This window comes from Simochromis diagramma, unplaced genomic scaffold (genome assembly GCF_900408965.1).
Source record: "Simochromis diagramma unplaced genomic scaffold, fSimDia1.1 OVJJ01000802.1, whole genome shotgun sequence".
In the NCBI taxonomy this organism is placed as follows: Eukaryota; Metazoa; Chordata; class Actinopteri; order Cichliformes; family Cichlidae; genus Simochromis; species Simochromis diagramma.
The window spans coordinates 20038030-20050590 of record NW_024387492.1 but is presented as its reverse complement, the minus strand read 5'-3'; the positions used below and the strand labels follow the sequence as shown (position 1 = coordinate 20050590).

At 38.4% G+C, this 12561-nt stretch overlaps 2 protein-coding genes across 2 annotated transcripts in view; both read left to right on the top strand.

Moving 5' to 3' along the window:
• Positions 1–1446: 1446 nt before the first annotated feature.
• On the top strand, positions 1447–5328 carry LOC120725573. The gene is made up of 9 exons (XM_040018604.1): positions 1447–1559; positions 1754–2092; positions 2202–2480; positions 2649–2744; positions 3214–3300; positions 3387–3415; positions 3569–3625; positions 4244–4306; positions 4490–5328. Exons 1-9 carry the CDS (start codon positions 1499–1501, stop codon positions 4604–4606), a joined length of 1128 nt encoding a protein of 375 aa, XP_039874538.1. The 5' UTR covers positions 1447–1498; the 3' UTR covers positions 4607–5328.
• Positions 5329–7696: 2368 nt separating this feature from the next.
• LOC120725576 overlaps positions 7697–12561 on the top strand; it is an 87164-nt gene continuing 82299 nt past the window's right edge. The window contains exon 1 of the mRNA XM_040018609.1: positions 7697–7802. Coding sequence (XP_039874543.1) covers positions 7748–7802 — 55 coding nt within the window. The 5' untranslated portion in view covers positions 7697–7747. The remainder of the gene's footprint in view (positions 7803–12561) is intronic.

Here is a 12561-nt window from a genome sequence, read left to right as displayed (position 1 = left end):
ATATTAAAACGCTGAAAGTGAATTTCATAAAATGTTTTCTAACCACTTTTGAATGAAGTCCATCCATACATACATCTTCTTCTGCTTATTCAGGGCAGGGTTGTGTAACAGCCTAAGCAGAGATGCTCAGACCTCCCTCTCCTGGGCCACCTCCTCCAGCTTGTCCAGAGAGATGTAATCTCTCCAGCGTGTCTTGGGTCTGCCCCTTCGGCCTCTTCCCGGTGGGACATGCCCAGAACACCTGAGCCAGGAGTCATCCTTTTCAAGCGCCAAAACCACCTCTACTGTCTCCTTTCAATGTGGAGGAGCTGCGGCTCTACTCTGAGCCCCTCCCGGACGAACTCCTCACTCTATCTCTAAGGGAGATGCCAGCCACCCTTCAGAGGAAGATAATTTCCGTCTCTTGTATCCGTGATCTTGTTCTTTTGGTCACTACCCACAGCTCATGACCATAGGTGAGGGTTAGGACGTAGATCGACCCGTAAATTGACAGCTTCGCTTTTACGCTCAGCTCTCTCTTCACCACGACGGACCAGTACAGTATACATATCACTGCAGCCGCTGCATGAATCCATCTTTCACTCCCTTCTCCTGTCAAGTCTGCATCATTATTCTCTTTATTATTGACTATGATACTTTACTTTGCAAATTAACTTGATTTATTTTCAGACAGAACAAAAACATCTCAGTAAACCTCTCACAAACCTCACAAAAGCAAGAAATGATGTAAATTAAACTCATCAGAGCTCAGTAAAGTTCAGAAGCTAGAAAACAAACAAACACTCAAACACAATAAAAAAACACAATAAAATGAGCACATATACTGGCAATACGGCTCAACCTTAATTCTGTTAGAAATAATAATTTAATAATTTAGTCACATCTCCTCTGTATTTGAACAATTTATGTTTCTTTTGTTTATCTAGTTGTTATTATAGAGTCAAACCTGAAGAGCTCTGATAATGTTGTTGCTGCCACTTTTTGAAGAAAACACTTCCTCTTGACTTCATCAGGAAGCAATTACTTAAGATTAAAAACAAGGAAGATTTCAGTTGACTAAATCATCTTATCTGCTCTGTTTTATAAACTAAAATAATCTCTCAGACATCAAAAGTCAAATTTTATTGGGTTTAAGGAGTTTGACCTTTTAACTGTTGAAGAAATACATTTCTCACGTTCACCAAAAAATCTTTATAACAATGATGTGCCATACACATCATTATTATAAATACACTGTGGGAATGGACACAATGAGCATCTGCTAAATATAAATATAACATCACTTTGTATAAAAAAAATTACACCATGAATTTCATACAAAGAGTGAGATACTCATTTATGAAATGTAGACTTCAGGAAAAAAGAGAACTAAAGACATTTTGCTGAGGAAGTGAAATCTCACTACTGACAGGAAGTACAAAAGTTTTAAGTACTCATCAGTTCAGAGGGTGTGACAGTCGAGAGTGAGAACAAGAACGAAGTGAGACAGAGAAGCACGATGGGTGAATTCAGATGGATTCAAATGTTTTTATGTCGGATGCTGATGATTCAGATCGCAGGTAAGAATACAGGAAACATTTAAATAGCAGTTAAAATAAATGTTATCAGTATTATTGCCAACACTAACTTTACAGTAAACAAGACAGCTGAGCATTCTCTATTTAGAAATGTACCTAAAATGATCTTCAGTCTGACTGTAAAAAATTCTTTATTCTAATTTATTTTTCACATTTCTCTTTAATCTTCTCAACAGTATCTGTAAATGAAACATCCATGTTTATGAAAGTTGGAGATGACGTCATTCTGCCTTGTCTGAATGTGATAGATGAGCAGAATAACTGTGATGGGACTACGTGGACCTTTGCTTCACCAAGCAAACCAACAGTAGAGCTGATCACACTTGGACAGATTAGTGAAAAAGTCAAAACTAAATCAGACAGACTGAGTGTTACAGTGAACGGTTCTCTGCTTATAAAGAAGCTCACAGTCGAGGATGTTGGTCTTTATTCCTGTCAACAATACAAACTAGGAAAAACACGAGCTGAGGACACTCTGGTTCATCAGTCGTTGGTTGATCTCTCTGTTATTACCTGTGAGTATTTACATCAAAATATTTTCATACTGTTCTCAAACATGACAACAATCATAGTTATTAAGATAACTTGACTAATTTGAGCTGTCTTTGTCTCCATCGTTGCCAGTGACTGAACATAAGGACATTGAGAATGTGACGTTAAGCTGCTCTGTGGTGAGAAATGGACAGTGTCATCACACATTGAAGTGGCTGCTTAAAGGTCAAGATGTGGACAAAGAGAACAAAGAAATAGTGATTTCACAGACTCACTGCTCCACTACTGTGTCTGTTATGAAGTATAATTATTTATACTCATCAAGGGATGAAATACTCAAGTGTGAGGTGACTGATACTGAAACAGGAAGAGTACAGGTGTTTAGCTCACAGCCCTCAGGTGAGGAAACAGGTGAGATCCTGATCAAATGTTTAAAATGACTAAAATCACCTTAAATATTTATGTGATAGAAAAATGTAACATTTTAAGCAGAAAAAATGTTGTTCTATATAAAACATATAAAGCACACTATGAAACAAATTTTGAACATGTTTTTCCCCTATTTTTTCATTTATTCAGTTGACCCAAAAACAACAACAAAAATGAACAGTAAATCTGAAAGCGACACAACATCAGGAACAACCACAATAACAAAAAGTAGTCCTTCCATAACAGGTTAGATTCTGATGATTAAGCTGACTACATTCATCAAAAATATCTGTTTGTTTGGAGCTTTAAGAAGACTTTTAAACTTTTGTTTTTAAATATTTATTTTCCATTTTGTTCCATTACATTAGAGACATCCAAAATAAGCCTCTTATCTTACAGGAAGCAGAAAATGATTGATTTTTGCAGTTCAGTGATTGATTCACTTCTGAATATCTTTGTAGTCATTGGAGATGTGATGTAGTGGAGATGTATTTATGTAGTCGGACAGTTTCTGCCTATAAAGTCACGTCTGAATTTAAACCTTCATGCAGTTCATGTTTTTCTCATCAACTCTCATCAAGTTATTGTGCATATATAGCATGTCACTTTAACTGCATTTTGTATGCAATTAAGCTGCATGAAAAGTTTTTCAAACATTTGTAAGAACTTTCATCCAAATATGTTTTTATGTTTCATTATATACTTTTTATTTCAGCTCTTTCATTGTACATCACTGGAGCTGTTGGTTTGGTTATATTGGTAATAACAGCTGTGTTTGTCATCAGATGGAAGAAAAATAAAGGTGAGAACATTTACAGATAAAACTTTTATAGATCAAGAGGGTTTGACAAATGTGGAGTTTTACAGTGAATATTTTTGTCTTTTCAGGAAACAAAACACAGATGTATGAAAATGCTGTGAGTTTTAATATACATAATTAAGTGTTTGTTCAACTGACATTAAATAAGCAATATGTCAGCTTATCATTGAGGTGCCTAAACCTCGAGCTAAACTAGCTTCACAGAGACAGTTTTCCTCCAGATGTAACTGGACTATGGCTTCTTTTTCAGGGACTGAGTTTGAAGCCCACAGAGACTCAATCTGCTCCTCAAACCATTCAGGACTTGGTGAGATCACACACTACACCCAGAGCAAAGTGTAAACCACTTTGTCTTTAATGTTTTCTCTAAATATAAATGCATAAGAAACGTTGGAGCTATAGAAAGGATAAGGAAGTAAGATGATGCAACTGAACAGCAGTTTCAACACTGAACAGCAGTTTTAATGCAAAAATAACATTTTGAGACAGTTTACATGGACTGATTCTTATATAGCGCTTTTTTACTCTCCCAGAGTACTCAAAGTGCTCTATACAACATACCACATTCACACCCATGCATTCTCTAAACTGAGTGCTTCCTAACTACATTCTTACACATTCATACTCCGATGGATACATCAGAGAGCAACTTGGGGTTAGTATCTTGCCCAAAGATACTTGGCATGCAGACTGGAGGAGCCAGGGATCAAACCACCAACCTTACAATCAACAGGTGACCTGCTCTACCTCCTGTAGCTCAGGAGGTAGAGCAGGTCACCACAATATGCCACCTCATATGACTTTGAAGCTAGTTAAAGAGTTTTGAAGTGTTCAGCAGATGAAGAGTTGTTATTATTACGTGACACAGCATCACACATATTAGTGAGGTGACAGCATGTTCTGCTGTTTTTTTTTCATTGTGTAGGTGGAGCCTGAAGTTTCCTATGCCACCATCAGCTACACCAAGAATAGCAACAGTAAAACCCAGGTAAGCTGGCAAAGACTGTCTAATATGGTTAATGTTGAGTATGTGCAGAGGAAGAAGCTATTACATTTTTGATAGGCTTCAGATTACTTTCATTAAAATTGCAAAATAAGGCACTGAGGACTTCAACGTTATTAACTTATTCATGTTAGTTTATGTATCATACAAATTCCTTTTGTTTTTTAGGTTCATCGTGATGGTGAAGGCGATGCTGTGACCTACAGCATGGTGAATGCTCCATCCTCTGCATCCACTGCTGATCCCAGCAACCTCTATTCTACTGTCAATGTTGCAATCACATAGCTCACGCAGTTGGAGAAAGGACTCGTATTTAGTGAAGCAGTCGAAAAAAGGACTCTTATTTAATGAAAAGGACATTTTGGTTTTGACTTGAGGCAGTGTGATAGCAACATGCTAATTAAGTTATTGCTGTTTGTAGTTAGATTGCTTCACAAGGTTGTCTTAATGTTGTTTTCATGGATGTTGAGCTTAATGTTTCCAAGAGATTTAATAAAATGCTGGTTATTGGAAGAGTGCCGAGCTGAAACCCCCACAGGCAACCCGTGCCCCCCCCAACCAAAGAAACAACACCTAAATTAAAAAATTATCGTTTTTTACAATGTTTATGAAAATACAGTTGGTTTCGTTGCTACTTTTACATGACTATGAACTGCTCAGAATCTCTAAAAGACGACTGGGTGAACAGAGAACACAATTATTACACCAGATATTCATGTTTATGTTTCCTTTTTTAGGTTAGCACACAACTGTGTAAATAAATGTCTCTTTCTCTGTTTGTCTCTCAAGACATTGTAAACATTTCATTGTATAAAGCTGAACCAGTATTTTTCCATAACTTAAAGCAAGTATCAATATCTACATGTATCCAAAAAACCATTCAGTTCTCTGTAGCTAAAATAGCAATAAAATAAAGATCTGTCTCTGTTCTGTAATCCATTTGCTTTCTTTATGGACGTATTTTGTGCTACTAAGGTCTTACTTCATTACATTGATTAGCCAAAACATTTAAACCACATTTGTAATATAGTGTAGGTTTGCTTTGTACCTCCAAAATAGCTCTGAAATACAGCAGCATGAATATGAACATCTAAGGCTTTTCTTGGCGTTTGAGGGACCAGAATGAGCATTTGAGCTGTCAGAGCTTTAGCAGCACAAATGCTCAGTCAGGTTGGGAAATTGGAGTGAAAATTTATAAATGCATCAAAAAAACAACAACTCAAATCAAGTAAATAACCAGATCTGCTGAAAATCGAATGTTCTGATCGCACAAAAGCTTAATGCAGACTGTATCAACATCTCTTTTGTGATTGCAGAAAAAAAATCCAATTTTTGTTTTAGTTATGTCTCTAAAGACACAGATGCAGCTATATTTTAAAGATATTATTATGTTAAAAATGCTTCATATGTCTATGTTAAGTTTTCATTTGAAACTGACATTATTATTTATCATTATTATAACATCAGGTATCAAAAGATTGTGTTTCTGATATCTGTTGTTTACTAACAACTGTAGATCTGTCTGTCAGTCTTCTGCCCACTGTCCTCAAGACCTCAAGGTACTTAAATTCCTCCACTTGGCAGCAACTTGTCCCTGACCTGGAGTGGGCACTCCACCCTTGTCCAGTGGAGAACCACGGTCTCGGACTTAGAGTTGCTAAATCTCATTCTGGCCACTTCACACTTCATCATCTGCAAAAAGCAGAGACGAGATTCTGAGGCCACCAAAGTGGAAGCCTCAAATCAGTCAGGACTCGGTGAGATCCCACAGTGTTAAAACCACTTCTTCTTTTATGTGTTTTCTAAATATAAATGTATGTGACTCATTGTGAGAGAGTGCAAATGATAGAGCATATACATTATAAAATAGTGGAACAGACATTGAGTGTCGAAACCTTACGTCACAGGTCAAAACACGTCATGATTTTCCACACATTTCTTTACAATCTAAAGATTGTGACACTTTCTGAATCACCACACCAACTACATATGCGACTGGCTTGATCATTTAGTGATATAAAAAATGCATTTACTAAAGGGCACATAGCTCCAACAGAGGCATTAATGAAGAAAAAATATAATTCAACTGCATCTTACACAGCATTAGAAAAAAGAAACATCTGAGTGGCAGAACAAGCCTCCCAAACACAAGCGAAACGGTGATGTTAACTAATTTACACAGTAGTATATTCGTAGTAGTATTCTAAAAAGCTAAATCAATACAAAAATATAATTAAATAAAGGCAATAAAATGTGCACATTTATCAAACATGGTGTATAGCTTAGTCTTAACTCTGTCGGAGATAACTAAGAGTGTTAACCATTTATGCTCTTGATATTGTCTGCATGTTATTATAGAGTCACACCACCAGAGCTCTGATGCTTTTGCTGCCACATTCTGATGAAAATACCTCAACTTGGCCTCATCAGAAAGACATTTCTAAAGATTAACAAGGATAATAACTCTAGATAATGATCATGTATAGCTAATATTAAGTAATGGCATTAAACTATCTGAACAAATCATCTCTAGGTGGGTGTTAACAAAAACTTAACTTCCTCGATAGAGACTGTTTTCTTCCAGATGTAACAGGACTCTTCCTGTTATTCATGGACTGAGTTTAAATCCTACAGATGAGGACATGGTGAAATCACACACTGCACCCAGAAATCAAACCACTTCTTCTTTTATATGTTTTCTAAATATGAACGCATGAGACTCACAAAACATACAGATGTTAGATGATGCATCTGGATAACAGTGGGACAGACCATGAGTTGTAAAACCTCAGTTCAGAGGTCAAGCACTGTTTAGGAGACTTTGATACCAGTAATTTAAAGCGTTCACTGTATGAAGAGATGTTATTGCTACATGACAGTGTCACATGTTACTGATGAGTCACAATGCTCTTACCTACTCTGTGTAGGTGGATCCTGAAGTTTTGCGCCATCCGCTACACCAACCTCAGCTCCTCCCACTAGTCTCATTTGCTCTATATATATACCCATTGTCCAGTTCTACTTTTTAACAGGTTGTTGTTTGTAAGTGCTTCTTTGTCAGTTTCACATTTATCAATAACATACCTAAAGACAGTCTGAGTATATCTGGGCCGTCCCTCCTGCTCTCCTCACACGGCTGTAAAAGAACACAACAGATTGTTCAAACTATAAAACAGGTTTTATACTGTCATATTTTCCCTCTTATACTGAACATATAAGTCATTGGTTGTTCATAATTTCCTTTTCTTCTTTTTGTTGTTCAATCTAAATAAAGAAAAAAAAAGAACAAAAATAACAGAAATTGCACAAGTTATGATGAATTAGTGACACTTCACTATTCCAAGGAAACAAGTTTAAAGAGTCAAGAGTTCAGAGGGTGTGACAGTCGAGATCAAGAACAAGAACGAAGTGAGACAGAGAAGCACGATGGATGAATTCAGATGGATTCAAACGTTTTTATGTCTGATGATTCAGATTGCAGGTAAGAATACAGGAAACATTTTAAACAGAAGTAAAACTAAGGTTTGACTCTAGTGATCAAACCTTACTAATAAGGTTAGATCACTAGAATAATCATTAACCTTTACAGGTTAGCGATTATTACAATGAATAACCTTTACAGCAAATAAGAGAGCTGAGCATGCTCTGTTGTTTTAGAGGAGCATTGGACATATTTATAAACCTGTGTCTGAAATGATCTTCACTCTGACTGTAAAAACTGCTGTATTCTAATTTATTTTTCCTATTTCTCTTTAATCTTCTCAACAGTATCTGTAAATGAAACATCCATGTTTATGAAAGTTGGAGATGACGTCACTCTACTTTGTCTGAATGTGATAAATGAGCAGAATAACTGTGATGGGACTACGTGGACCTTTGCTTCAAGAAACAAACCAACAACAGTAGAGCTGATCACACTTGGACAGATTGGTGAAAAAGCCAAAACTCAATCAGACAGACTGAGTGTTACAGTGAACTGTTCTCTGCTCATAAAGAAGCTCACAGTCGAGGATGTTGGTCTTTATTACTGTCAACAATACAAAGTCAAAGAAACACCATCTAAACACACTCTGGTTCATCAGTCTTTTGTTCATGTCGCTGTTATTACCTGTGAGTATTTACATCAAAATGTTTTCAGCTCAAACTGTCTTAATAGCATTGATTAGGATAATTTTTTCTGATTTACTCTGTTTTTCTCTCCTTATAGTTCTTTTTTTTTTTTTCCATTTTTCTCTCATTATATTCACCAGTGACTGAACATAAGGACATTGCTAAGGGGACGCTAAACTGCTCTGTGCTGACACATGGAGAGTGTCATCAGACAGTGATGTGGCAAATTAAAGGTAAAGATGTGGACAAAAATAACAACCAAACAGTGACTTCACACACTGTTTCTCCACCACGGTGTCCATTCCAGAGTCACACTTTCTTTACTCATCAAGATATAACATACTGGCATGTGAAGTGACTGACACTAAAACAGGAAAAGTGCAGCTGTTTACCTTCACTTCTCAGCCCACAGGTGAAGAAACAGGTGAGTTTATGATCAACTGTTTAACCTCCTAAGACCCGAACTCATTCACGGCATGCATTTTTAATTTCTCTTTGATATTTGGGCATATTGGGACCTGATGAATGTAAAAACAACGAATTACCAGATTTTTTTTTTTTTACCTAATTTTTGTTTCTAGGAAAATGAGAGTCGAATATGAGGATTTGTTTAAAATTTTGATAGAACAGTAACGGTATAATGTCCTCGTAAGTGGATATCAGGCCCTTGTAGAGCAAAATTGAGTATTTTGGTCTAAATGACTGGAATATGTTCACCCACACAGACCTGGACCAGTACGCCTCATCTGTACTGGATTACATCTCCAAAACCACAGACAGTGTCACCACCCAGAAACGGATCACCATGTACCCCAACCAGAAGCCTTGGATGAACCGGGATGTTCGTCTCCTCCTGAAGGCCCGCAACACTGCCTTTAGGTCAGGAGATGCACACGCCTACAGTACAGCCAGGGCTAATCTAAAGAAGGGCATCAAAAAAGCCAAACACCATTACAAAAAGAAGGTAGAAGAACACTTCTCCAACTCCAACCCCCGACGCATGTGGCAAGGACTCCAGACCATCACAGACTACAGGACCACCAAACCCTCCCCCGCATCCTCTGATGTCTCCTTCCTCAACGAGCTCAACAACTTTTATGCTCGTTTTGAGCGAGGGAACCCCACAACCACAACCAAAGCAGACATGACGCCAGACCACCAACCTCTGACTCTCTCCCCCACCGATGTAGGAGCGGTGCTGAGCAGGATCAATGTCCACAAGGCTGCAGGACCTGATGGCATCCCCGGGCGTGTTCTCAGAGCGTGTTCTGGGGAGCTTGCAGGAGTGCTCACAGACATATTCAATCTGTCCTTGGCCCACGCTGTGGTACCGGCCTGCTTCAAATCCACCTCCATCGTCCCGATACCCAAAAACTCCAACCCATCTTGCCTCAATGATTACTGCCCAGTAGCACTCACCCCCATCATCACTAAGTGCTTAGAGCGACTGGTCCTAGCACACTTCAAATCCTGTCTCCCCCCCACCCTGGACCCCCACCAATTCGCATACCGCCAGAACAGGAGCACAGAGGATGCAGTCTCCATCGCACTGCACTCTGTCCTCTCACACCTGGACAACAACAACACCTACGCCAGGATGCTGTTTATAGACTTCAGTTCAGCATTCAATACAATCCACCCCTCACAACTCATCAGGAAACTGACAGACCTGGGCATCAGTTCCCTCATCTGCAAATGGTTACTGGACTTCCTGACCAACCGCCCCCAACATGTCCGGCTGGATAACCACTGCTCATCTACCATCACAATGAACACCGGTGTACCACAAGGCTGTGTGATGAGCCCTTTCCTCTACTCCCTCTTCACCCACGACTGCAGACCTGCTGATGGTTCCAACACCATCATTAAGTTTGCAGATGACACCACGGTGATTGGCCTCATCAGTGACAACGATGAGGCCGCCTACAGGGAGGAGGTGGATCGTCTGGCTGAGTGGTGCGACAGAAACAACCTGCTGCTTAACACCGAGAAGACCAAGGAGCTCATTGTGGACTACAGGAGGAATGCTGACCCACATCCACCCATCCACATTAAGGGGACGGCTGTGGAGCGTGTGAGCAGCTTCAAGTTCCTGGGAGTCCACATCTCCGAGGATCTCACCTGGACGACCAACTGCTCCAAGCTGGTCAAGAAGGCTCACCAGCGCCTCTTCTTCTTGAGGACTCTGAGGAAGAACCACCTGTCCTCAGACATCCTGGTGAACTTCTATCGCTGCACCATCGAGAGCATCCTGACCAACTGTATAACAGTCTGGTACGGGAACTGCTCTGCCTCGGACCGGAAGGCGTTGCAGAGGGTCGTGAAAACTGCCCAGCGCATCGCCGGAGCACCACTTCCTGCCATAAAAGACATCTACAGGAAGCGGTGTCTGAAAAGGGCTGGGAAAATCATCAAAGACCCCAGTCACCCATCACATGGACTCTTCACCCTCCTGCCCTCTGGGAGGCGCTACAGGAGCCTCCGGACTAAGACCACCAGGTACCGGAACAGCTTCTTCCCCACAGCTGTCAGACTCCTGAACTCTGCCTCCTGACATCTGACCCACGTTAAACTCATGGACTGAACATACACACACCCACAATGGACAACTGTACCCTCAAACACACAATAATAACATGGACTGAACCACCACTCACAACCACTAGCACTTTATATAGCCTCTGTAGAAACTATCTACACCCTCACTTATCTTAACTGCACTACTGTATAGCTCTGTGTAAATAATCATTCTGTACATTCGATAATCTTTAACCCTACAACTGTTTACAATTTGCATAGTTCCCATTTCTGTATAGCTGTATATCTCAGATTCTGTAAAGTTATTTATTTCATATTCTGTATAGTTTTTCATATTTATATCCTGTTCATAGCCTGTACATAGCTTGTACTCACTACAGCCTGTACATACTTATAGTTATAGAATATTCACAACATACTTCATACAGTGTACATTATAACATACCATAATAGACCCATTTCTGTAATATACTCACATTATCTATATTATTGCTAATATATATTGTAATATATCTATATCACTAAAGCACTTCTGGATGGATGCAAACTGCATTTCGTTGCCCTGTACCTGTGCATGTGCAATGACAATAAAGTTGAATTCTATTGAATTCTAATTCTATTCTAAATAACCCAAAATGTGGTGTCCACATATGTGGATGCCAGGTCCTAGGAGGTTAATGTGAATAAAATCACATAAACATATATTTGACTGATTTTAAGTTTCTTTTTACCACAATGTTTTTTTTTCTTATATTTATAACACAAAAACGTGTAGTTGTGTCTTTTTTTAAATTATATTATACATTTATTCAGGTGACACAAAATCAACAAAGACACCATCCAGAAAAACTGAAAGCAACACAAATTCAGAAACAGCCATAACAATAATAATTCACAAGGTAGTCACCCATAAATATATTCTTTTATCATCATCAGTAATCCTTTTTTTATTCATTATTTTTCTGACACTTAATAATTTAGATTAAAATGTGCCAGACTTGATAAATGAAGAACCTAAACAAGCACTACATGAGGAGAAAAACTGAAAAAAAATATTTCATGAGGTGCAAAAACTTATTATGCAATCACAAACTTTAGATGTTTTTAAGTGCTTGGCATTTATCAACAAAAACAATAGCATCTGAATATTTTAAAATACTTTCAAGGGTTTAGGTAAACATTTGGATCTTTAAAAAGACCAAATTTAAAAGGAACAGAAAACTTTAAACAAATTATTTAATGTTAAGAAATAGAGAGATATTTTTAATGTGTATCTGCTCATTAGATTGTTTTATGTACTTTAATAATGAAGGCTTGTAGAGCAAGGCCACTTTTGACTCACAAACTAAGTGCTCAGCCAGACTGAAAAACAGGAAGTTTTAGTGCACAGGCATATTAATAGATAAGACACAGAAAAGAGGAATTTTGCCATATAAGCAATGTTTGAAACTGTGTGATGTGCAAAGTACAGAAATAACACCATATAAGACATATGTGGAGCTAAAAATGTTAGAGATCCTGCAACTGGCGTTTGGGCTGTGCAGAGGTCTCTCTCTTCCAGAAGATGATTGAATAAAAAGAAATATAAATGT